We start from the raw sequence: 27309 nt of genomic DNA, 5'->3' as shown, positions 1-27309 counted from the left end.
TTCAACCTACTGTTTCAATGTCCATTGGTTATTAAGAGTTTGGTTGGTGGTCTTTTTGTTTGTTTGCATTGTGCAGTATTCATCGGTTTTGTCTTGTAACAGGTTCAGAAGAAGAACCCAGTCCTGTTTTGAAAACTTTGGAAAGGAGTGCTGCTAGGAAAATGCCTTCCAAAAGTCTAGAAGATATTTCATCAGATTCATCAAGTGAGAATAAAGTTTGTCCCACTCTTCATGCCCCATCTAAGCTTAAAAATGCTACATGCTCTTCTGTGGCCTGACTGCATGCTCTTGTGCACTGAAACCCCTAAAGGGGGGCTTAACAGATGAGAATAACTTTCCCGAAGGGAGCCGAAGAGGCTCACCCTAAAGTGGCTGAAACTTTGCTTGTAAAATAACACATGAGGTTTGGTTACTAGGACACTGGGTTTCCTTGAAAAATCCCAGTTTGAGTGTTTATTTAAGTACAGTAAATTTCAAGACTGTGGTAGCTAGTGGTTCTAGTGGTTCTAGCTAACATCCCTGTGTGCCAAGATGTGGCTAAGCATTTTACACGCATTATTTTACTGAACTGGCATAAGCAACCCTGTGAGGGACAAATTGTTATCCCCATTTTACAGATAAGGAAAGTCAAGTCAAGAGAGGTAGAGTAATTTGCATCCTGGCATATAGCAGAGCTGAGACTCAAAATCAACAGGCTGTTACCAAGAACATTTATGAAGTGACCATGTTACATATGAGAGTGTTGGCTGCCCGATGAATTTTGCATGATATGGATATGAATTCATCCCTGACTTCAAGAACTTTCCTTTCTCTTTTATCCCTTCTTTTCACGAATTTCTTTTGGATGGTAGAGCTATAAACCCAAAGGCTACCTGGCACGCAACTCTTCAGGCACATCATTCGCCATTGACTGCTTTAATTGGTGAAGGATTTCTTGAATACTAACATAAAGTATAATGTGTATAGGAACTTGTGAGCCAGACAAATGAATTGGAAACTACGACTTCTAGGGGTTTTTGTTTTTTTGGGCTGCACCCGCAGCATGCAGAGTTCCTGGGCCAGGGATTGAACCCGACCCAAGCCACTCACTACAGTGACAATGCTGGAGCCTCAACCTACTGAGCCATGTGGGAACTCCCTGTTCTTATTATTTTTAATCTAAGATGCACCCTTGGGATTACACATGGTCATGAGAAAATGTATTGAGTGCAAGTTAACCACTGCCAAACTCATATGATTAAAAATTGACTGCTGTCATGTTTAGAATATTTTTATGCATCTGCAATTGAGACTAAATGTCAGAATTTGAAAAAGAAGGAAAAAGAGAAAAAGCTGTGTCACTAAACAGTTGCTAAAATTTGGAGATTTTCAGGGCTCGAGGATAGTAGTCCCGATTTGGAATGCAGTCCTCACCCTTCCAAAGACCTTGGAATCCCAGGGTTGGAAGAGACCCTGAAGGTCACCCATTCCGAACAACCCCCAATTCAGGAATTCCCGCTACAGCCTCCTCAACAGGTGGCCAACCCCCCACATCCGCCTGAATGCTTCCAGAGAAGGCGAGCCCAGTCCCTTACTAGACAGCCCTGATTGTTCTTTCCCATGTCACTGAAGGCCGTGGGGGTGGGGGTGGGGGGACACAAAACCTCAGCAACAATTGTCCAATTTGGCAAACCTTTTGCCTGAGAAGCATGGGGCTATTTCCATGGCGCAGCTTTAAAGTACTCAGGAATGTGTAGGGTTAAAAAAAAAAAAAAATCTCCATCAGCTGACGGGTATTCCTGCACGCTCCCTTCCAAATACCGATACCCACTCTCACACTAGCCTGCCAAGATTCCACTTAGCAGCTGGTCCCCAGTTACATCTCTTCAGTTGACTTCCCAAGCAAGGCTCCCAGAGGCATACACAAACGATGATGCACACGCAGAAGTATTTGTTAATGACCAAGGGTTGGGGAAGGTGTTAGTCATGGCTATGCATCTTACCCTTTCCAGAAGAATAGAGAGGCTGCTGCAGCCCCGTGCTTTCTCCTGCTGCCGGCCGATTGCTTGCTCTGAGCTAACCCTCTATCTAACCCTTGGGAGTCCGTGTGCAGCAGCGTGCTGATGTAAGCTGCATCGGGGGTGAAATGGGAGCTCCCGCTATGGCACTGGCTCAAGTAGCTAATCTAAAGAGAAAGTATTTGGGGGAAGACATCTTGGTTGCACCCCTCACCGCATCTTGACTAATTGCTGCCAACTCCGGGGGCTCCCAGGGACAATCGCATTGTTCTTTCCTCGCCAAGGGGCAGTCGTGTTAACCGTTTCTTAATTTCTCCTGCACAGATCAAGCAAAAGTAGATAATCTGCCAGAAGAATTAGTACGTAGTGCTGAAGATGGTAAATATCTTTATGTATTTGCATGTCTGTCTGTGTGTCAGGTTCTGGGGCGGTTTGGGCCAGTCACCGGGACGCAGCTGTGAGATAAATAGAAGAGCGTCATTTGCCACTACGTGATGAATGGTGCCTAAGTTATTATAAAATGGTTCTGACTTGGTGCATTTAATACAGTTTGTATGCTTAAGGTTTCTGCTGGTGACACTGTTCTGAGGATCTCATCGGAGACCCTTGGCAAGCGAGGGTTTCTATAAATAGGAAATTGTATTTCTGTGGATATGAGCAGGGTTTTGCCACTCTGACATGCAGAACTCCTTGTGAAGGGAGAGTGGAGTGGATTCCTGGGTTAAGTTATCGCTGAATTTAATTCTCAAGTCCCAGCATGTAGATCTCTCTGGGTATAACTGGTAAAGCTTTAAGTTCAAAGAGAAGGGTCCCAGAACAAGAGCGGGCATCCTGTTTCTGCTCATGAACATAAGTATAGTGAAATGAACTGATTCTGAATATTAAGGAGCCAGAAGGTCTTGCAGCTTGTCAGTGGACCAGGTATTATTGGCTTCAGTTATAAAATGAATAGGTTGCTAGCTGGGGAAGGGATGGAAAGGAGGCTGATTTTTATGGTTCAGCGTTGATGCAAATGTATGATTTGTATTGGGATGCTGGAATTTTGTTTTCTAAATTGCTTTCACAAAAATAAGAAAACTGTATATTAACTGAGCTTTCCCATGTAAAATGCAGCAACAGAGCTCTTCACAGGTCATGCCCTACTTATATGTAATAGTTTTGTCTTTCGCATTTTATATTTACGACAATCCCATTGAGGTAGGTGGGGCAGTGATTTTTATCTTCGTTTTACAGATAAGAAAAGCTCAGAGAAATTAGGTGATCGGTCAAGGCTCCTTTAGCTAGTCAGTCGGTGGGAGGGTAGGGATAGGCTCTCGGTGTCACTGCTCGTAGTCCAATGCTCTTTTCATTTTCCATGCTGTGGCTGAGTGAGTGAGAGGAAAGATGCTGAACATCTCCTATGCTGGATGTTGGATTTTCATTTGAACAGGAGCCCTTTAACAGGCTCAGAAGAAATGCGCTGGGGAACAGACGAAAGCAAGCCGAAAACCTGTCATGTATTCTGCAGTCTGGGTTGTGAAACTGACATTTGAGCTTTACTTTCATGTCTCTTTAATCTTTCTGTTGAAATGGTATTTATTCTCAATGTTGCTCTTCTGAGTAGATCAAAAAGCAGATCAGGAGCCAGATACAAATGAATGCATTCCAGGAAGTGAGTAGCAGGATCTTTCTTACAAATGACTAAATGTTGCCACTCTACGTGGTGTTAAATGTACTGAAATAACTAACCCCCTTAATAACATTTATTATTGTACTAAACTCTTGCCACTTACAAAAAACTATTTCATTCTGACAAGGGTTTTATTAAAAAGCGTTTTACTACTGCCTTGGTTGACAGATTAATTCATGATTCCACTGATGAATCGTTATACATTTAATATATATTATATATATAATATATAGGCATTCTCCTTGTGGCACAGTGGAAACAAATCCAACTAGTATCCATAAGGAAGCGTGTTCGATCTCTGGCCGTGCTCAGTGGGTCAGGGATCTGGCGTTGCCGTGAGCTGTGGTGTGGGTCACAGATGCACTTCGTATTCCACGTTGCTGCGGCTGTGGTGTAGACCGGCAGCTGTAGCTCCGATTCAACCCCTAGCCTGGGAACTTCCATGTGCTGCCAGCGTGGCCCTAAAAAAATAAAAATAAAAAAATGATATACACACACACATAATTCTGTAAATCTGATCTATAAAGGGGTATATATGATCATACTACATAGTCATATATACATGCATATAAATATGCACACAGACACACACATGTTGTCACTGAGCACTGTTATTACCTTTGCCAGTCTCTCTCTTGTTTGAGTGTTTACTTAAAGTGAAATTGGCACTTTCTAATATCACTTGGCTTTTATGTTGCACTATGATCTTGAGTATTGAATCTTTTTTGGCCTTGACACAAGACTATAGTCATGAAGCAATTTATGATGTATTTGGACCTAAGAAAGAGCTGCACTTTGACCATTACGATGTCGTATGGTTCTGTATACCCCTTTATGTATCAGATTTAGAAGTAAATTTCATACTGCCCCTCGTTTAAGCTCTGAGGTTCAAAACTCAAATACTGCATGCTCAATATGTAAAGCACGTGGATTTTAAAATCTTAAGTGGGAAATGTATGTGACAACATGGATGGATGTAGAGGGTGTGATGCTACAAGAAGTAAGTCAGAAAGACAAAGACCACAGGATCTCACTTATATGTGGAATCTAAAAAAACAGAACAAAAACAGATTCAAAGAACAAGTGGGTGGTTGCAGGGGGAAAGAAGAGGGGTCTAGATGAAGGGGATTAACTTGTAAATGTAAGGTGAGATAACACAAGGCATAAGGAGTATGGTCAATAATATTATAATAAATTTGTATGGTGGCAGATGGTTACTAGACTTATGGTAGTCATAATGTATGCAAATGTGAAATTACTAGGTCGTATACCTGAAACTAACGTAATATTGTATGTCAACTATATTTCTTTTTTTCTTTTTCTTTTTGTCAACTATATTTCATTTAAAAAAAAGTGTATGTATACTTGTGGTAGCTAATGTGCATCAACTAATTAATACCCCCCACCAAGAAAAGATAATGATTATTCACTGTTTTCTGTTCAATCTGAAGGTTCCTGTACTTGACTGTGACTATTGTCTCGAGGACAAATAGTGCCTTAAAAAGGTGTCTGTGGGAATGAGCAAAGCATGCAGATATGCGTCCCTTTTTCAGCCGGTTTCATAATCCTAGGCACTGGAGGGGTAAAGATGATACACATACCTGCCCTCTGGAGTCCACAGAGTTTTTAATAACACTTTCCCAACGGTCTTTGGCTGTGCTAATGGTTCGTAAAGAGAAGAGCAGCTAAATGAAGGAGCCATTAGCTAGAGAAAAAATGCTGATGCTTAAAGGCAGTGGCATCTCCTCTGAAATCTGAAACTTTGCTCATGAAGTTCTCCTGCCGGAGATGAAGGCGCTGAGCTTTGGCACATGACCTGACAAATTCTTAAGAACAATTTAGGGAAAAAAGCAATCCCGGCTTGTGTGTGTTCTCTGTCCGGCTGCTGCAGAGAAAAATGAGGCTTCTGTCTTGTTTGAAGTGGCAACTGGCTACTTGAGTTTGGTCAGCTTATTTTATCTTTTTATATCTTGTTCATCATTGGCCTGAGAAGTGAAGACAAAACATAGACAATATAGAACAATATATCTGTCTTCATTTGTGACCTCCTAATTAGCTTAGTTATTGGTCAAGACGATTAGGCTAATCACATGCTAAATTCTGGGTAAATTAATTTCTCTCTTTTTTGTGATATTTGCCAAGACGACTCAGTGCCCAGGCTGGGGTTATTCTCTTTCTCTCGATGAAATGAAATGCATGATCAGAATACAAATAACTAAAGCCCAATACATGTAAAACTGATTACATTTGAGTAGTAGATCTATATTTTGAAAATAACAGTTAGCAGTGTTAGGATAAAAAAGTTTTGCCTACTCCTTGGGGTATATAGTGCCCTTGCAGGACTTAATCTTAACCTGCTTCGGTATAAGTCACCTGAATACATCCACATGTGTTACTGTTTAATGGGAAGTGGTTAAAGCAGATGTCATATTGTGAGAGACACCGTAAATGTATTTTGATGCATTTGTGAGGCTAAAGCTAGGTGAGAACTATTATGTGAATAAGAAAATATTTAATATGTGTAGTTCAAGTTTCTATTTTCCTTCATTAGATTTCTTTTAACCGAAGATGAATTTAGCTAATGTTTAGGGCTAAATTTGAGGCTTTCGAATAATATATAGAAATAGAATTTGATCTGTATTTATCTGTTTTCCTGGTAGCTCTTTCAATGAGAAAGCTAAGTCAGTATATTTTTTTTGTCACATTAGAAAGATGAAGATTTTCTTTCTCTTTTAAAATTGTTTTTTTCTTTTCTTTTGAGGGCCGCACCCATGGCGTATGGAGGTTCCCAGGCTACGGGTCGAATCAGAGCACTAGCCGCTGGCCTACACCACAGCAATGCCAGATTGTTAACCCACTGAGCAAGGCCAGGGGTCGAACCTGCGTCCTCACGCATGCTAGTCAGATTCGTTAACCACTGAGCCACGATGGGAACTCCCAAATAAAGCTTTTCTATCAGATAATGTTTACTTGTTTAGCAAATACTGACCCAGGGCCTAATATGTGCCAGGAACTATTCTAAGTGCCTCAAAACATATTAACTTATTCAATATAAAAGCTCTGATTCACCATCGGAAAAGTTTAGACATTGTCATTTTTAGACAAAGAAGAAAACAGTTTTCTAGAGAGTTCGTTTTGTGGCTCAGTGGTAATGACCCCAATTAGTGTCCATGAGGACATGGGTTCAGTCTCTGGCCTTGCTCAGTGGGTTAAAGGATCCAGTGTTGCCATGAGCTGTGGTGTAGGTCACAGGCATGGCGTGGATCCCATGTGGCTGTGGCTGTGGTGTAGGCTGGCAGCCACAGCTTCACTTTAACCCCTCGCCTGGGCACCTCCATATACTGCAAATGTGGCCCGGAAAATACGAAAGGAAAGAAGGAAGAAACAAAGAAAACAGTTTTCTAACTAGAGTTACACAAATTAGAGAATATGTCATCTTATTGTGAAATTCCATACGTATACTTAATATTTCAGAAAGAAACCGTGTGCTACATTTTCATATTGAATTCTTAGAGCAGCCTACCTTGCATCATTCAAACTTGGGCCTTGGGATATCTCTGTTGAAAATTCTCTGAGTTGACAGCTATCTAAGTTCTGTTTTCAAAAAAGAATTATTTTGAAATTGTAGTCTCATAATTCTGGGTGAGAAACACTCTTAGAAGTCATCACAACAGTCACTAAACCGACCTCTTCTCAGGCACTCAGTACCCAGGACTCTTACGATTGAATTGTGAACCAAGATCCCTGCTATCCAATGAAATAGTTTTTCAGCCTGCAGCATGTTAAACATATATCTCCAGGAGATGAACCAATAAAGTACATGTCAAAGCTCTGATGTGAAAAAATGAAAACCAATTCACATTGGCTGTATGTTTCAGTATAATTCAAATTGAGTTCTCCATTGCGATCAAACCTAGTGGGCTTAAAATTAATTTTTGGTTTCTCTTTGGTTCAACTCCTTGCTAGTTCTTTATAATTTATGAAAACTGCATGTCGCTTATCTTACGGTCCTATGCATGTGAACTACTGTGCCTTTAACCATTTTACAGAAACGTCTCTGTTCATAGATTTAAGAAAAGTGTGTTTTCAACTTAATGCCTTATGTTTGACCATTGAGGATAATTTTGAATGGAACATGCTGCTGTTTAGTTTCCACAGTGCCTTCACAGCCTGATAATCAGTTTTCCCACCCTGACAAACTCAAAAGGATGAGCAAGTCTGTTCCAGCCTTTCTACAAGATGAGGCAAGTTTGTCTTTTGTACCTTCAGAAAAATGGAACCAAATAGGTGAATTTGCTATGCCAAGGTTGGTGTGTTTGTATTCAGCTATGGCAGAGACCAGAGAGGTCAGCGGGACTGACTTTTGCCTCTCATATCAATAGAGGTAGTGTTGTTGGTCCTGGAATGAGGCAAAGCATGTCTCATCTGACTCCTCCAGTAACCCTTTTTTTGGTAGTGAAGTCATATTGCATCGATTTGGGAATGTGACTTTTGTTTCAAAGCCGGTGTAAAAGAAGAAATCCAGGCAGAAAAATGTTGGCCTGAACTCCTGTGCAGCTTAGAGTACATGCTTAGAGTGAAAGCATAACTAGCGTGAAAGCATATGTTAAAATAATAAAGTCACAGTGACATGGCAAACTTGAGTGATATCTACTGGGTGTGATTCCTTGGTATTATCTCTCTTAATCCTCCAAGAATCCCTGGGGGAGAGGGGAGAGCACCATCGTTACTCCCAGATAGCACAGGTGAGGAAACCGAGACTAAGCAAGGTAAGGTAACCTCACTCAGCTAGAAAGGGCTTGAACCAGAGCCCAAATCTGGCCCCCATGCTATTAACTACTCTACTTAACTGTCTCAAGTAAAAACATGACTATTTACTATTCACTGAGTGCCGAGTAAGTACCAGGCACTTAATAGTCTCTCTGATACTCTCATTAACCAAGTTGTGGTAGATACTGTTTCCCCTGTTTTATATTTTTATTTTTTAGTCTTTTTTGCCATTTCTTGGATAGCTCCCGCAGTATATGGAGGTTCCCAGGCTAGGGGTCGGATAGGAGCTGTAGCTGCCAGCCTACGCTAGAGCCACAGCAACGCAGGATCCGAGCAGCGTCTGCGACCTACACCACAGCTCACAGCAACGCCAGATCCTTAACCCACTGAGCAAGGCCAAGGATCGAACCCGAAACCTCATGGTTCCTGGTCAGATTCGTTAACCACTGAGCCACGACAGGAACTCCTTCCTCCGTTTTATAAAAGAAGAAAGCCTCAAATAGGTAAAATAACTTTCCCCAAGTCCAGCAGCTACTAAAAAGTAGATCTAAGATTTTAACTCAGCTCTTTTGCCTTAATTGAGATTGTGTGTTCTTGCAGCCAGGCACCTGGGAGTCTGAGCTTTGAAGTGAGACACTCCCGGTCCTGGTGGTGCTACTGATTGTCTATGTGATTATGGACAATTTCCTAAGCTTCCCTGAGTGCTTTCCTAGAACTGACCTCATTAGATTGGGAGGAGTCAGTGAGATAATGCAGGAAAAACACATAGCACAATGCTGACATATAGCACCTTAATGTTAACGCTTCCTATTTGCAGTGTGGTCTTATTTTTTCATGGTGAAATAAAAGCTTCATCCTCAAGCATTCTCTTAGTAGATGGAATGTAAGGAAAGCTCTGGACAACTTATAAATTACATCCCTCCTCCCCCACCTCCTGGGCACCCCTCTACCTGCTCTTTAGATGATCTGCATCTGCAAATATTCAGCCCTTGATGAATGTGCTTAAGAGCCCATATTACAGTTTCTTTGAAAGAATCACTCATTCTTTGACATGAACTCATTAGTTGGAAGCCAGCCTAGGCACCTCATGGAGTTCCTATGCTTTTATCCCTTTGTTGATACGCTTTGGTCTTGGTTGGTCCTTTGAATGAACCATATAATAACTTGAGAGGCAAAATGATACCAGTCCTTGATGTTTAATTTTTCTCCTCCCTTCAGTTTTAACCCGCTGCCTCATAGCTCTGCACAAAAGACAGTCTAAATCAGAGATGCCAGGTTAAGCTGTATCATTTTACCTTCCAAAGCACTTGGGGTGCCCTGCTTCTTTGTCCACTGTCCCTTTGAGGCTTAGCATCCGTCACCTTTGTTGAGGGCCAGCTTTGTGAAAATCACTGTTCCAGGTCATCAAAACAAGGTCCTATCCTTGCAATAATCACTAATGATCTGATGTACTAGGTAGAATGTATTAGGGCTGTGATGGGGGAAATGGTTTATGAGTGTGTGGGGGAGAGATGGTGGTAATAGAGACATGAAAAAGGTGTGGATTTTTTTTTTCTTTCATCCTTGAGGAAGGATTCTTTTTTCATCCGTATGTATCATAATTTTTTAAAACTCCTTTCTTAATCTGCATTACAATTGGCATCTGTTACACTGATATGTAATTGCATGGCCCTGGAATATGTTGGCATGAACTAACCATTCCTGCACAAAGGTGTTTCCCTAACCCCAGGAGCCACTGAACTATTCCCTAAACACTTTAACCGCAAAAGGAGCTCATTCTGAATCATGCATTTTTAAAGCTACCATCTAATAAACTTTAGATATAAATATAATAAAATTTGTTATTGTAACTTTTCTTTCTTGACCCAGGCAAATATTTCCTGGAACATATTTAGAATAAAAATCTTGTTGCTGTGTTTTTTTAACTTGTTAAAATGTAATGTGGGTAGAATGTATAATTCAATATACTTCTCTATCGCAACAAAAAGCGCAATAGTACTATAGAAATACCTAAAAGGTAGTTAAAATTTAGGAGTTCCCATTGTGGCTTAGTGGTAATGAACCCAACTGGTATCCATGAGAATGTATGTGGGTTCGGTCCCTGGCCTTAATCAGGGGGTTAAGGATCCAGCGTTGCCATGAGCTGTGGTGTAGATCACAGAGGCTGCTCAAATCCCCCATTGCTGTGCCCGTGGTGTAGGCTGGCAGCTATAGCTCTGATTTGACCCCTAGCCTGGGAACCTCCACATGTCAGGTGTGGCCCTAAAAAGAAAAAGAAAAAATTTATGTACACATGCATGATATATATAACTTGAAACACAAATCAGATTAGCCTCAGTTTTCCCTAGTTCAATAGGATCTCAAGTAAAAGATTGGATTTTTAGGGAAGTTAAGGCTATGTTAATGACAGGAATTAGGCATGACATGTTATGATTTGATAGTAAATCTTAGACCTTTTGTTTAGGTAAAGTTAATTTCTCATATATATCAATAAAGTTTTCCAAGCAATATAAATATATTAAGAGAATGTCAAGAAAGCTCATAGTAGTGCTACCTTTTGTAGCATCTTGGGGCCACCTTTTAGGTGAAAAAAATCATTATTTCAGTAGCCAAATCCTGCTCCCCTCCTTGGGTGAGGCCCAAGGCAAACCACCCACCCCATCTTTAATGTCATTCCCTGGCAATTAGCACTAGGGTCCTTTCAGCTGGGAAAATGTCCTTCCAGTGGGATACCAGATACTATCTTTAAACAAATTTTGATCTTGACTCATTCTGAATTTAAGCTTTGTGTATATTCTATGATGTTTTGTAGAGTGATGACAGAGAAACAGATACAGCATCAGAAGGCAGTTACCAGCTCAGCAGACACAAGAAGAGCCCAAGCTCTCTAACCAATCTTAGCAGCTCCTCTGGCATGACGTCCTTGTCCTCTGTATGTAAACATAGGCTTCTTGTTAATTAATATCCCTCTGCTTCTGTGAACCTTGCTCCACCATGCTCCTGCTACGTACGGTGAAATGGCCTTCTGTTGTATTTCTCAGATTCAAAGGGCACAAGCTTTTTCTCTAACCCACAATTAGCTTCTGGCTAGCTAAATCTTCCATTTTCTCTCTTTTTAATCACAAGAGAGTTCATATCCAAAATAAATAAATACGGTTTTTTGGACGTAAGTACTTCAAAAATAAACCTAAATTACCAACAAGATGATTGCTAAATTTGTCTGTGCAGCAAATAGGGTAACTATTATAAAAAGACCGCTTATATCAGATATGCTTTTATATACAATTTGCATGTATAGAATTGTACCTCTCTTTTTGGTAAGCCTCTTATTCTGATGAATAAAAGTACTGATTTACATAAAAGAATAGGAGAGGCAGTTCTTTGTCTTTTAAAAGGATTCAGAACAGGGTTTTCCAAGGAAAGCCCTCTAGGAGTAATTGCTCAGATTCGATTGAGAGAATTTGAGTTTACCCAAAACTTTCCCAAAGGGAGGTGGTTTTGTGTGTGCATGTAGTATGTATATAGAAATATACATGTATAAATATGTTTGCATACATGTAACAAGAGGCCTCTGATATACATACTCATGCACATATCTCACCAGGTATGCTAAACAAATGGTAAAGCTGTGCTTAAATTCTCACTAGCCTTGCATTTTTCAAACTCTGAAAAAAAAACTATTTAATTGAATTTCTGCTGATAACAATCAAACGTACGGCCTTGGGAAGGCTTTAAACTTCCTTCATCAATCATCCATTTTCTACCCTTCCTGACCTCTAAAAGCATATGGCTCAGTAAGCATTTTCTTAGTTACAGGGGATGGGTAACCTAGTAAAATTCCTTTTTAGTGCCTTGGAAATTTGATAGAGCAACATGTCACTGTGATTTGTGTGCCTAGGGTTTCTCACATCCTCTTTCTATAACACTTTAAATTCTAAGCATGCCTAAAAATGGAACTCTGAATACCCCCTACCATAAAATCACCCTGCTTTGAAACGAGGCAGCATTGAAATAACTTTGCATTTTACTTTTCGTCTGTCTCTTAGAGGCCGTTTTTGTTAAACACTAGGCATTGCGTCATATATATATCATGTCAGGTGGTCTGTGCTGGTACACTTTTTAAATGCCATTTGAAATTAACTGCTTTTATATGCAAACTAGAAAAATAAAGGCAAGCAAGGATTACACCCATGATCCTTGGGTTCAGGAATGAGATGGAGACAAACACTGCGTGTTTCGGATGCTTTCAGGTAAGCGGCAGTGTGATGAGTGTTTATAGCGGAGACTTCGGCAATCTGGAAGTGAGAGGAAGTATTCAGTTTGCAATCGACTATGTGGACTCACTGAAGGAGTTGCATGTCTTTGTGGCCCAGTGTAAAGACTTAGCAGCAGCGGATGTTAAGAAGCAGCGTTCGGACCCGTAAGTACATTTTGGAGTCATTATTCTTCCTTCGTTACTCTTAGTCTTGTAGAGTGAAGGAAAGAAAGTAATTGAAGGGAGGGGATGTGTGGGACTGTGTCAAAAGGAATGTTTGAGGGGAAAACCTTGGGGGAGAATGCTCTTTTGTTTACTTTATAGATTCCTCTGCCAAACTTCCTAAATTATAAAAATGTCAGAGGAGAACAAAATGTTTCAAGTTGGAAGGGACCTTTGCGGTCCTCTAGTCCTGATTCCTTCTTTTTACAGATAAGGAAACAAAGGCCAGAGAAGATAAGCGAGGTTGGCATAAATTCACATAATCAGCAGCCATATGAGGATGAGGGCTTGAGCCTCAGTCTCTCTCCACGACACTTTCAAACTTTCTCTAAAATGAGGGATATGTGGGACTTACTGCATAACGTCCAGTGGTGCAGAAATAGTTAAGACTCTAGAATGAGGTCGTTTCCATATTTAAATTATATTTCACAGAACTTTAAGGGGATTTACCAGTTCATCTTTGAAATCATAAGTTCAAATGCATTTCAGTTTAGTTAATCGGTATTCCCCCACTTAGCCCTGTGCAGAAGTCTGATTCCTAATGAATTTGCTAACTTAAGCCCAGTTCTTTATTATAAAAACAGCTGGGCTCAATATCCTTTTCTTTTTCTTTTTTCCTTTTTATATTAAATGTGGTTTGATTAGGTATGTGCTAAGTGTTTTTTTTTTTTTTCAAAATACTGTAGCAAAAACTTTTTAAAAATTCTGCAAGCATCAGAGTCTTTTCTTAATAGGAAACTAAGCGATAGAATCAAGCACCACGTTAAAGGTCTGTTGTCCTTCTCAGGCCCCACATTAGTTAAGGTCAAAGGAAAATAGAAATTCAGGAGATACCCCTTAAATATCTTCAAAACAGTATAAAGTGATCAATTCGACTGAAATCACTTTCAACATTTAAATATAAAGGTATTGATTGGTGAGAGCCATAATTACTTACTGCTTTCTTAGTGTCATGAAATAATAATTTCTGTCAGTTTCCAATGCTTTTTTTCTTTTCTTTTTTGTCTTTTTGCCTTTGCTGGGGCCGCTCCTGCAGCATATGGAGGTTCCCAGGCTAGGGGTCGAATCAGAGCTGTAGCCTCTGGCCTACACCACAGCTACAGCAACGTAGAAGCCTTAACCCACAGAGCAAGGCCAAGGATCGAACCCGCAACCTCATGGTTCCCAGTGGGATTCATTAACCACTGAGCCATGACGGGAACTCCTCCAATGCATTTTTAAAAGTAGAGGTAGACACATCCCTTTTATTTTCTCTAACTTCCTTCTCTGTTCACTTCTCTTTTTAGATATGTAAAGACTTACCTGTTACCAGACAAGGGCAAAATGGGCAAGAAGAAAACACTTGTCGTGAAGAAAACGTTGAATCCTGTGTATAACGAGATACTACGGGTATCTTTGACCTCCCTATCTAAGAAAATGCTCAGTGGTGACCTATGCATTTAAAAGGCCATCTTGGAGTTCCCACTGTGGTGCAGTTAATCTGACTGCAGCAGCCCAGGTCACTGCCAAGTCATGGGTTCAGTCCCTGGTCCCGGGCAATGAGTTAAAGGATTGGGTGTTGCCTGGGAACTTCCATATGTCGTGGGTGTGGCCATACAATTTTTTAAAAAGTGTGTGTGGGGGGTACATGTCCTCTTGGGTAGTATCTTTACAGTTGAAGTCTGTCACTGAGAGAAGAATGAAAGGAATAACCATTTTCTGAGAATCTGTTTTGTATGAGCTTCACCATGAAGGTTGTAGGCATTCTCTCACGCATGCCCTCTGTACACTGCCAGGCAGGTATTATCTGCATGTCACAGAGGAGACAAGTGAAGCTTAGGGAAACAAAGCAACATTGAGCATTGCAACCGAAACAGTCTTCTAAAAGCCTAAATCTGATCATGTATTTCTCTGCTTAAAATCTTTAAGAATTTCCATTACCCTAAGGGTCAAGTCCAACCTTCATAACAGGCACACCAGTCCCTTGACAACCTAAGCTCCAGCCTCATCTTTCATAGTCTTTGTTCAGGTCACCCAAGTGGGGACTGCCCTTAACCCCTGTTTCCCTGCTATCTGCTGCCTAAGTCTCCTTATTTTATAATACTTGCATTAACATTCAGCATTTTAACGACTGGTTTAATTGTCTGCTTTCCCATTAAATTGCAAGTCTCACGAGGGCAGGGACCAGCTCTGTGTTGCCTATAAACTGTGTACCTTGGACAAATGACTTGTCTCCATTTCAGATCTGCAAAAGAGAGATAAGAATAGTACCTACCTACCTCAGTAGTTGTTAACAGTTAATATGTGTGAAGTGATTAATATGCATTAAACACTTAATTGATGCTGCTGACTCTTAATACAATGTCTGGGATAGGTACTCAAAAAGTGTGTATTGGGGAGTTCCCATCGTGGGGCAGTGGAAATGAATCTGACTGGTATCCATGAGGATGTGGGTTCATTCCCTGGCCTCGCGCAGTGGGTCCAGGCTCTGGTGTTGCCCATGAGCTGTGGTGTAGGTCGCAGACATGACTTGGATCCCGAGTGGCTGGGGCTGTGGTGTAGGACGGCAGCTGTAGCTCCGATTGGACCCCTAGCCTGGGAACTTCGATATGCAATGGGTGCAGCCCTAAAAAAGGAAAAAAAAAAAAAGTTTATAGGAAGGAGAGATTGATAGACAGATGAGTGGAGAACATCGCAGCTCAAATACCACCTTCCTTTTTCCTTCGGACTGTATCATGCTGCCTTAGTCATGGGTAACAGATTGTTTAAAACTATAAATATGAGAAGTCTTACTCATTCCCTTTTTCTGAAAATTCTGTCCAAGTGTTTGGGTTATCCTCTGAGGAAAGAAGCAGAGTTAACTCTCAGTCGTCCATGGGCGAATTTCTTAGGGAGTTTCTGTAGCAGGTCTTTTAATTAGAGGTTGACTGTGGTATACCTCAGCACCCCAGCTCTTTCTAGGTCAGCAGCTTCAACCCTATCCTCGGGAAAAGCCAGCTAATTTGAATGGTCAGCTCAGAGACAAGCCATTTTGGCTACAACCAAAATGGACATTCGAGTAGTATATCATGAAGCCAAGGAGAGGTTATTTTTGGATTAGAAGTACTATTATTCCCTTCCATGATTATATATAATCAAGGATTGACTACATTTTAGATTAAAAACTCTTAGGATACCAAAAAAAACAAACCAAACAAACAAAAAAACAAGTGTATCTTTCCTTGAAAAATACCTTGTCCTTGCAAGGCATCAGTAGTGGGAGAGGAGTTCCTCTTTTGGCTCAGCAGGTTAAGAACCTGACCAGTATCCATGGTTTGACCCCTGGTCTTGCTCGGTGGGTTAAGGATCTGTCATTGCCACAAGCTGCAGCGTAGGTTGCAAGTGCAGATCAGATTTGGTGTTGCTGTGGCTATGGCTCCAGTTTGACCCCTAGCCTGGGAAGTGGAGCCCTAAAAAGAAGGAAAGAAAAAAAAAAAATAGAGGGCAGAGTTCCCGTCGTGGCTCAGTGGTTAACAAATCTGACTAGGAACCATGAGGTTGTGGGTTTGATCCCCGGCCTTGCTCAGTGGGTTAAGGATCCAGCATTGCCATGAGCTGTGGTATAGGTTGCAGACACGGCTCGGATCCCGCATTGCTGTGGCTGTGGTACAGGCTGGTGGCTACAGCTCCGATTAGACCCCTAGCCTGGGAACCTCCATATGCAGTGGCAGCGGCTCAAGAAAAGGCAAAAAGACAGAAAAAAAAGAGAGAGAGGTTGTATGTATATGGGGCAGGTGATATATAGGAACTCTTCTGTATTTTCTATTCAGTTTTGCATGAATCTAAAACTGATATAAAAAAGATTAAGTCTATTAAAAATATTTTGTCCTTAGAAAATAGACCATTGGATTTAGCTTCATTTATGTTTTTAGACTGAATTTGATTTATATCAGGTTAGAACTAAAAACATCCAGTAAAAAATTGAATAATTGGCTTTTGTTTTTAGAAAACTATTGCTGGCTATGATACTTGAGCCATGGTTTGCTTTTCCAGAGGAGGAAAGAAAAATCAGCTTTTGTGAAAGATGGATTTTAGCTCTTTGAAATAAGAGTCTTAGAATAAGATGACTGTGCAATATTCTTGAGACTTGAAACCTAACGAGAAAATCTGATCTATACACATGACTTTTTTTCTTCTCTCTATCATTTCTCTGGCATAAAATAATATTATGTACCATTTAAACTTCCTTCTTTGAACTGCAGTATAAAATTGAAAAGCAGATCTTAAAGACGCAGAAGCTGAACCTCTCCGTTTGGCATCGAGATACATTTAAGCGCAATAGTTTTCTAGGGGAAGTGGAACTTGATTTAGAAACTTGGGACTGGGACAACAAACAGAATAAACAATTGAAGTGGTACCCTCTAAAGAGGAAGGTAAGTTCAGGGTTTTTTGTTGGTTTGTGCGTTGGTTGGTTTGGGGCCTGGGATATAGAGGAAAGCTGCTATAAAATTGCAGTTTCATTAAGAAGGCCTGTCCATAGTTTGGGGTCCTTGTATCTTTCCACTCTCTCCCATAAGTCTCTTACGCCCTTTTCCCTATTTTCTGTTCCTTTTCCTGCTCTCTTATCTGTGGGCTGGCTATTTTCTGCTAAACTACCTTTCAGTTCAATAATTTTCTTCTCTGCTGTGCCTAGTCTATTACACCCAGTTATTATACTTTTCAGAGGTACATTTTCATTTGATTCTTTTTTCATAGAGTCCATTTCTCGGCTAAAATTCTCCATCTTCATGTTATCTTTATGAATTTATGAAAGTTATTTCAAGTATGTATCTGAAAACTCCAATATCTTAAACATTTGTGAATCTCTCTTATCTCTTTTTTTTTTTTCTTTTTTTTTTGCCTTAGTTTGGTCATTTGGTCCTTTGTTCTGCCATGCCTGTTCATTTTTTTACCTGCATGCTGGACATCGCATGTGAAAAATTCTAGGGCTAATCTGAGAGGCTTTCGTACTTTACATCGGACACACAGAGTTGGGACACACCACCTTTATCCAGTCTGGTAATGAACTGACTAGGCTGGTGTTTAATTTTCACATGGTTTGATCTAGTTTCTGTTCACCCACATTCCTAGGCTGTGGTCTTTCATGAGTTCCAACTGAAAGCCTCGGTAATAGTTCTCAAATTTTAGCATGTTACCCAACTCACCTGAAACACTTATTAAAATACAGATTTCTGGGCCCTATTCCCAGGATTTCTGGTTTAATAAGATCTGGCCCAAGAGTATGCATTTCTCATAAATTCCTAGGCATTGCTGATTCTGTTGGCCTGGGGACCATACTTTGAGAACCTCTGGTCCGGAGTGTTTTCTGAGGCCATGTCTCTTGATTTGGCCAGAGACTCCAATTTTTGCCGTCAGTCCTGTGAGACTACCTAAAGCCCGGCTCAGCTTCTTCATGTCTTTCTTTCTGCCAGGCTTGTTATGCTCTCAGTTGGCACTACCCAAAAGTCAGTCAGTGCCTCAAAGTAGACAGAGAATGTCAGACTCCAACATGTCCATTTGGGCCCCATCTAGCTTAATAATCTTCAAATAAGATTTTTTTAATTCAGTTTTTAAAATTGTTCTCAGTATGAGGGTTGGTGTGATCCCAGCTAGTCCATCATAGCTACAAGTGATACATACAATTAATACAAATTATTATTTAGTATCTACACAACACAACAGTTCCACTTAAGAAATGGTTCCAAAACATCACATCAAAATCACCTGATTTAGGAGTTCCCGTCGTGGCGCAGTGGTTAACGAACCCGACTAGGAACCATGAGGTTGCGGGTTCGGTCCCTGCCCTTGCTCAGTGGGTTAACGATCCGGCGTTGCCGTGAGCTGTGGTGTAGGTTGCAGACACGGCTCGGATCCCGAGTTGCTGTGGCTCTGGCGTAGGCTGGTGGCTACAGCTCCGATTCAACCCCTAGCCTGGGAACCTCCATATGCTGCGGGAGCGGCCCAAGAAATAGCAACAATAACAACAACAACAACAACAACAAAAGACAAAAGACAAAAAAAAAAAAAAAAAAAAATCACCTGATTTCTAGGTCTACCCATGACTTATTAGATGTGAGAATTCCTCAGAATATGTCAAAAGCATCTCATTTTTACCAAACTTCCTTATGTTTCTGATAGATAGCCATGTTTTGGAAACAAGGCTCTAAAAGACCCAAATTTGAAAGTAAAACAATATAATACTTGAAAATAATAGACATTTTGAATTTGTTGTTCAGTCTTTGTTATTCTTATAGGCTTCGACTCATTTGGTCTAAAATAACTAGGTTAATGCCACTTTGAAAATGTATATTTGCCCTCCTTCCCTTTCCCTGTCCCACGCTTTTCTTACTCCTTCAAAGAAAGAGGATATATAACTTGTTTCTTGTGCTGGTTGAATGACTAACAAAATGTCTGTGTCTTTATAAAAATCAAAGCATCCCAGCACACCTCTCCCATCTCCAAGAAAGGCATTCTGATTTCTCTGAACTCAAGGCCTTGAAATGTTTTCTGGGTATCCTGCAGGGTTTTCCAGGATACATAGGCTAGCTTTCCCCAGATGTAAAAGCAACAGTGTAGCTCTGATGGGGAGGGAGATTTTAATCCAGGGCACTCATGAGTGATACCTCATTCCAGAAGTCAGGCAGATACAGTCCTATAACAGAGTACCAACAAACAGGGTCAATGGTTTGTGTCTCACACCTGCTGACATTTCTTCATTTCACAGACGGCTCCAGTTGCCCTTGAAGCAGAAAACAGAGGTGAAATGAAGTTAGCTCTCCAGTATGTCCCAGAGCCAATGCCTGGTATGTAGTGATTTTCTGTCCAGATTTGAACCCCTGCCTTATCCCTCCCCTCTCCAAGGATTCCTTTTCATTCTATGATATTTTCAAAGGTGAAACCCTGAATAAAGTTATTAGCTTAGTAATGGTATAGACAGAATGAGTCAATCCACAATGGTAAACTAGAATTTTTTCTTTTTTTAAAAATTGTAGTTAAAAACACATAATATAAAAATTTTCTGGAGTGCCCATCATGGCTCAGTGGTTAACAAACCCGACTATGAACCATGAGGTTGCGGGTTCCATCCCTGGCCTCGCTCAGTGGGTTAAGGATCCGGTGTTGCCATGAGCTGTGGTGTAGATTGCAGACGTGGCTCGGATCTGGAGTTACTGTGACCGTGATGTAGCCTGGCCGCTACAGCTCCGATTCACCCCCTAGCCTGGGAACCTCCATATGCCTATGCTGAGGGTGCATGCCTAAAAAGACCAAAAAAAAAAAAAAATCATTTTTAAGTGTGCCATTAGTAGTGTTAAGTGTATTTGTATTGGTGTAGAGCCCATCTCCAGAACTTTCTCATCTTGTCTGAGACTAGAGCCGTGAAACCACAACTCCCCTCTCCTCCTTCCCTCCAGGTTCCCCTGCCTGCTAACCACCACGCTATTTTCTGCTTCTGTGAGAAAAATCCTCTTTTTTTTTTTTTTTTCCAGTCAGGTTTACAGCCTTTGTTTGAATTTTCGCCCCACTCTCCCCAAAGTTTCTATCTGCACAGTGCGAATGGCCTTTCCTGTGTTTAGAATGTGGTTCTACTGATAGTGCTGGGGTACAAATGGGACCGGAGTGGGTTTTTTCCACAGGTGGAAACTGGAGAAGTCATAGGAGGCCCCTAAGAAATTAGAGCTCATTTGTCTGTTCTCAAGGTCTAATTAGGAGAGAAAGCTTTTTCTTCCAAAGTGACTAATTGCATCCTGGATGCTAGGGCCTCAGGTCTCCCACACAGTTAAGGAGCGAGGGACTGCCAGGAAATGGGTGCTAACCCCCTCTCATTTCCCACCCCGTTCTCCAGGTTGCTCTCCTTACGAATCTACGCGAATGTTATGACTGAAATCAGGGGTTGCAAACTCAGACGCTTTCAGGAACCAGACAGTGAAGCTAGTGGGTTGACAGAAATAATGGTGGGGACAGTGACTAAACTAGAGAAAGGCATTCAAATTCAGTTAAAAAAAGAAAAAAGAAAAAGAATTAGAGGGCAAGCAAAGCATAGCTTTAGGCCAAATGGCTGCACCACCATCTTGTTACTTCTGAATCTTTCTAAAAGGCAGCTTCTTTTATATTTAACTTGTATCCTATCATTTATGGTCAACATGCCTAGAAATTCTGCCCGTCTCATTTCCCATTTTCCCCACTATCATTTCTTTGTGGGGGGGGGGGTCAGGAAGACTGAATGCTGTGATACGCTTCACTTTGAGTTTTTACTCGTGTAATTTCTCCTCCCTGGAGTGGCTTCCTCTCCTCCTCACCCTATCCAGGTCTTAGACGAAGTCCCATCTCCTCCTTAAAGCTTTTCCTGAACATATTTACCCTCAATGATCACGTCATCTTCTAGAACATTACAGTAATATAATAAGTTGACATTTTACCCTATATTACATTTTAATAGTTTTTATAGGGTTTCTCCAGCTTGACTATAAACATTTCCCAAGGACATAGATTTCATGTGTTTCCTGTACATCCAAAGACATTGGTAGCATAGGACTGAGCATGTAATATATTCTCATTAAACACTGGTTGGTTGACTGATTGGTTTCACCCACGCAGAAAAACATGGTAGTATTCTTCCATCCACATGCACCCAGCCTAGACATCAACTTGAGACTAAGCCACCATTCCAGTAATTCCTTGACTATAGCACTGGCTCTTACATGTATCTATACAACGGTCCTATAAAAGGGGTAACTGCTTTTTTTTTTTTTCCTTAAAGTTTTATTTTGTTTTGTTTTGTTTAGAGGTGGATTTTATTTTATTATTTTTTTTATTATTATTTTTTGTCTTCTTGCCATTTCTAGGGCCACTTCTGCGGCATATGGAGAGTCCCAGGCTAGGGGTCGAATCGGAGCTGTAGCCCCCAGCCTACGCCAGAGCCACAGCAATGCGGGATCCAAGCTACGTCTGTGACCTACATCACAGCTCACGGCAACGCTGGATCCTTAACCCACTGAGCAAGGCCAGGGATTGAACCCTCAACCTCATGGTTCCTAGTGGGATTCGTTAACCGCTGAGCCACAACGGGAACTCCTGTAACTGCTTTTAACAAGAAGAGTGACTGTACCTTAACCAGTACCTGTTTTGGTTACTTTATAGGCAAATATGTTTAAAATGCCTCCTGTCAGCACCAGTTGACATTGGTATTAATATTGGAAAGATATATGCATTTCACTAAGTGCTTTTGAATATAACTGTAAATGGTTGATTCACACACCTAATATCTATAATTGATGTTGAGCCAAGCCAAACCCAAAAAGAACGACGTAGTACTCTACTTGGAATCAATTAAATTATCTTCATAGAGCTCTCTGAGCTCTATACAGCCAGACTGTGAAAGATATAGTTAAGAATAGATAAAATCAATTAGGATCATGTCATCAAGCCCTAGCAGCATCACTGTACCAGAGCATTCTTTAGATTGGCATCTTTGGATGGAGTGTTGCCGAGAGAGGCATGGCAGTGGCGTTTCATTTTCTCTCTCTTTTTCTGTGTTAGGTAAAAAGCTTCCTACGACTGGAGAGGTGCACATCTGGGTGAAGGAATGCCTTGATCTACCACTGCTGAGGGGCAGCCATCTAAATTCTTTTGTTAAATGGTAATAACATTAATAACAGTCTCTCTCAGTTCTGCGGTAGCCTGGCCTTTGCTGGTTGGTTTTACTTCTCTGTATCTGTGATGCTGAAATTCATCATTCATTGTATAAATGAGATACCTCGAGACAGTGGCGACATGAGCTAAAGGGGTCTGTGACGTGAACCACCCTCATCCCCTCAAAGGCTTCATTTGGTGTTTAAGTCATAAAGATAAGAGGATGTGTATACAATCAAAACCAGAGACCAGGAGTTCCCATTGTAGCTCAGCGGGTTAAGAACCTAACATAGTGTCTGTGAGGATGCAGGTTCGATCCCTGGCCTCACTCAGTGGGTTGAGGATCCGGCGTTCCCACAAGCTATGGCATAGGTTGCAGATGCAGCTCCCATTTGACCACTAGCCTGTAAAAACAAACAACAGAGGCCGCTTACTCAGATAAGTAATGTTTTCTAGGAGGTGCATTTGCTGGTAGGACAATATATTCAGCACGAAAGAGTTTATGAAATGTCTCATAGTGAGATGCCACATGTGTTGGCTACTCTGTGGAGCATGTGCTTTGTGGCCCATTTGCAAAGGGTCCTTTGCATCAGCCTGTAAAGTTATTTGCTAAGCAGACCCATACTAATAATTAGCTTCTGTGAGCTTAAGACAGTCTGGGTTTTTAAGTGGCAAACTTTTTTCTCTGTTGTAATATAAATGCCTGGCCTCTAGTAAATAGTAACTACATAGATAGTAGTGTGCTGGCCTGTCTCTCTTTGACTACCTTTATATGGATTTTACCAGAAGAATCCCCAGCTATTTAAGTTTATATGACATTATTTATGGTTTTCCCAATAATATTCTTCATAGACATCAATAGGTAAGTTTTTCAGCTCCAGTCAGTCTTCCATTCCAGCACTAATCTTAGACCTTCTTGCCTTTACAGAAGGCATCATAGGTTAATTTCAATGATTACCATAAATTAAACATAAACAATTGCCAATATATAATGTACTTTATTCCCAAAGTCAAATCTAGCCAATTGGAGAGGTTTCTCTTCTTTTCCAATTCGGTACAAGACTGATTTCTTAGGCTGACACAAGTAATCAGGAATAGATTTTAGAGGAATCCTCAAACTGTTGCTTCATAGTCAACACTTACTAAATCCAGGCACTGAACTAAGTTGTTTGCTTCATGTTTAATTCTAACGTTAACCTTATGTGGTCGGCATCACCATTCCCATTTTATGGATGAGAAAACAAGTGTCTGAGAGGTTCAGTCAATTTCCTATAATACATAGTCGATAAGTAAGTGGCAGGGCCAGGATTCAAAGCAAGCGTGGTTCTCTTAAATGCATAGTCTTCCTATTGGGATGTCTCACCACCAGTATCTCCATCTCTCTACATTCTTTTTTCTTCCAATTCCTTCTGCCAATCCTCAGTCACTGCAGGACATTGAAAGCAAGAGCACTAGCCATCTCATTAAGCTGCTCTCACGATGTTTCCTTTTATAGTACCATCCTTCCAGATACGAGTAGGAAAAGTCGCCAGAAGACAAGAGCTGTAGGGAAAACCACCAACCCTGTCTTCAACCACACCATGGTGTACGATGGGTTCAGGCCCGAAGATCTGACAGAAGCCTGTGTAGAGCTTACCGTCTGGGACCATTACAAGCTAACCAACCAGTTTTTGGGAGGTCTTCGGATTGGCTTTGGAACAGGTACCGTTTGTTATGTTTTAAATTCTCCATGAACGGAATGCTTCTGGAGACACTAGATGTTGGTCGGTTGCTTGCTTTGCTTCTTCTTACTGAAGACTGGTATTCTGTCGCTGTTAAGTGTGTGAAAATGAATGTGGGAAGGAATGTCAGGCTTGAGCCAAGGGATCCAGATATGAAGAATGAACTGGATTGCATTGGTTGTCCACACAGAGCTTAAGTTATTGTGGGTGGAAACAGAAAAGCCTTCATCACTACTCTTTCCTGAGAAAAAGTTTACGGCCCTTCATGGCTTCAAGTGTGCTTTGCATAATAATCGTAACTATCATTTAGGCAGAACTGGTCACAGTCCTGAGTGATTTATGTGCATTGTTTCTTTTAGTCCTCAGAGCGGTTCTCTGAGTTGTTACTAATGTTCTCCCCAGAGAAACTGATGTTCCAAGAAATTAATAAACAGAGCTAGTAAGAGGCGAGACAAGATTCAAACTTTATAGTCTGTTGGAGACTAAAGTTGTAACTACACTTCCTTAGAGATCATCTGTCACTTCCAACCCAATGCGGGAATTCTCCCTACTACTCCCTTATGCCCCCGAGAGAGTCTCATCTACCTTTTATGTGAATGTGAGAGTATTTGTGTTACCCGGAGAGTAATGAGAATAATCCCAGTTGTGCAGGGTCCCATTATTGGATATCTCAGATGGTTAAACAGGTCTGTCTTCTATTGAATCCCAGATCTACCCTCCTGGTGATGTTAAAACTCTTCCTAGTTGTCTTCCATGGGTGATTGTAATTAGGGAATGACCCACTTTTCCCCAATGAGCTATTCCTTTTTAAATGCAAAGCTTCCCTTCCTCCCCCCCCCACCTTCACAGGTAAAAGCTATGGTACTGAAGTGGATTGGATGGACTCTACTTCAGAGGAAGTTGCTCTCTGGGAAAAAATGGTAAATTCCCCGAATACTTGGATTGAAGCAACCCTGCCTCTCAGAATGCTGTTGATTGCCAAGATTTCCAAGTGAACCCAAAGTCTGCTGGCTCCTCCAGTGAAAACTACTAAGCAGGTGGAATCTGATCTTGAAAATCTGACTGTGTAGACGGAGATCCTCACCCTCTATTGCCACTAAAATGCCACACATGTCAAAGTCAACCTGCATGTACTTCTTTGGTTACAAGGCCCAAGAGACTGAAATAGTAACAGAATGTGTAACTTATATTTGCAGCTCCAACATTAAAGAAGATGTTTCAGAAAGCTATTTAAATCAAACTGTTGCTGTTGCTTCAAAGAAAAGGCTGCCAAAAAACAAAAATTAAATAGGGTGAAAAATTAAGTTGTCTTTTTGCCATCATGGGTTTCACACCACAGTCTTGTGGTGTAGGTAGGAGGACCTGTCCCTTGATCCTTGAAAACCCTTCCAGGAACTGAAAAAATGTTGGTTGTGGAAAAGAATGACAGAAAGATACTCCTATGAGGGGAAAAAAGGCAGAATATCACTGTTGATAAAGAAGTTGACCATGAGGAAATTATTCTGTAATCTCTACTGAAATACGGAATTCCAGGAACTCTCTTGTGGCACAGTGGGTTAAGGATCCGGTGTTGTTGATGCAGCAGCTTGGGTTTGAACCCTGGCCTGGGAACTTCCACATGCCATAGGCGTGGCCAAAAAAAAAAAAAGAAAGAAAAAGAAATATGGAATTCCATGCTGGGGGAGTAAGACTTAATTCTACTGCATGTGTTTCTGCCTTGAGAAACGTTCCCTTTTCCCAGTGTTAAAATCTCAAATGTGCTTTGGTGCCACCCACTGGCCATAGGTGGAATTCAGTTTTGAGCTTAATTAGTCCTAAGTCTCAAGCCTGTATTTTGTTATAGAGCACGCCCATATGTTAAAAAAACAAAAACGAAACCCTCACATATATGATTCTGTTTTCCTTATATCTCTACTACATTGAAAGCAGCATGAGCGTGGTCACAGACATGCCCTGCAACAAAGTTTTAATTTGAATGTAAATTGTTAAATTATATTGTACTTCTTATGTATGTATAATATAATTTTCATAAAATATTTTGTAAAACCCTTAGCATAAATTATTATATGATTAATGGTGTTGTCAAATTAATATGACTTCTTATTTTAAATGAGATATTTTATTTTAAGAATCCTAAAATCTGGAGTTCCCGTCATGGCGCAGCAGAAACGAAACCGACTAGGAACCATGAGGTTGCGGGTTTGATCCCTGGCCCCACTCAGTGGGTTAAGGATCCGGTGTTGCCGTGAGCTGTGGTGTAGTTCGCAGATGCGGCTTGGATCTGGCATTGCTGTGACTGTGGCATAGGCTGGCAGGTGTACCTCTGACTCGACCTCCGATTCAACCCCTACCCTGGAAACCTCCATATGCCGCAAGTGCATCCCTAAAAAGACCAAAAAAAGAAAAACAGGGAAAAAAATCCTAAAATCTAAATTCCCTCACAAGGTTAAAGAATTTCGGGACAATATTTTCCCAGAGTCTTTATTGTAACTCCAGGCATCATTTCCTCAAAGTTGGAATCTTCAGCTACATTATTAAGAGCATATAGTTTTTATTTTTAGAAGGCAGTTGAAAAGCTTTGAAGGTAAGTTAACATTTATTCATAATGTTTTCCACAGAGACATTTAATACATAAAGCATTTCTCCACCTTAGAACCCACTAGTTTGCTATTCTCAAAATAAGCACTGGAGTTCCCAGTGTGTCCCAAGGGGATTGGGGGCATCGCTGGAGCCCTGGGACACAGGTACGATTCCTGACCCAGCACAGTGGGTTACGTATCCCAAGTTGCCACGGCTGTGGCGTCGCAGCTTTGGCTCAGATCTGATCCCTGGCCCAGAAACTCCCTATGCTTGTCCAAAAAAAGAAGCACTGATTTCACGTAGGTTAAGGAAAGCCTGGATATGAGCAGAGCGTCAGATCTTGGGTGTCTAACAAATATCATTGAAAATGGATAGAGTCCTTGCCTCCTCTCCTAAACAGATGCTAGAACCTTCAGCCCACTGCTCATAAGAGCACCTAACCTAGAACAATGAAGAATGCCCCCCTAC

At 41.0% G+C, this 27309-nt stretch overlaps 1 protein-coding gene across 33 annotated transcripts in view; it reads left to right on the top strand.

Annotated features, from left to right (window-relative positions):
- The window catches only part of SYTL2 (synaptotagmin like 2), a 146153-nt gene extending 119818 nt beyond the window's left edge, over positions 1-26335 (top strand). For 12 of the 33 annotated variants that reach the window (XM_021062588.1, XM_021062589.1, XM_013979213.2 and 9 more), the window contains 12 exons: positions 103-204; positions 2322-2375; positions 3601-3648; positions 7816-7910; positions 11249-11368; positions 12687-12856; positions 14200-14302; positions 17134-17304; positions 19635-19713; positions 22448-22547; positions 24036-24241; positions 25111-26335. In XM_021062588.1, coding sequence (XP_020918247.1) covers positions 103-204; positions 2322-2375; positions 3601-3648; positions 7816-7910; positions 11249-11368; positions 12687-12856; positions 14200-14302; positions 17134-17304; positions 19635-19713; positions 22448-22547; positions 24036-24241; positions 25111-25256 — 1394 coding nt within the window. In that variant the 3' untranslated portion in view covers positions 25257-26335. Of the gene's footprint in view, positions 1-102; positions 2376-3600; positions 3649-7815; positions 7911-11248; positions 11369-12686; positions 12857-14199; positions 14303-17133; positions 17305-19634; positions 19714-22447; positions 22548-24035; positions 24242-25110 lie in introns of those variants that run through there. The other 21 variants (XM_021062599.1, XM_013979223.2, XM_021062591.1 and 18 more) reach the window with 14 other exon arrangements.

The sequence above is a fragment of the Sus scrofa genome, chromosome 9, assembly GCF_000003025.6.
Source record: "Sus scrofa isolate TJ Tabasco breed Duroc chromosome 9, Sscrofa11.1, whole genome shotgun sequence".
Taxonomy (NCBI): Eukaryota; Metazoa; Chordata; class Mammalia; order Artiodactyla; family Suidae; genus Sus; species Sus scrofa.
This window is presented reverse-complemented; position numbering and strand designations above follow the sequence as displayed.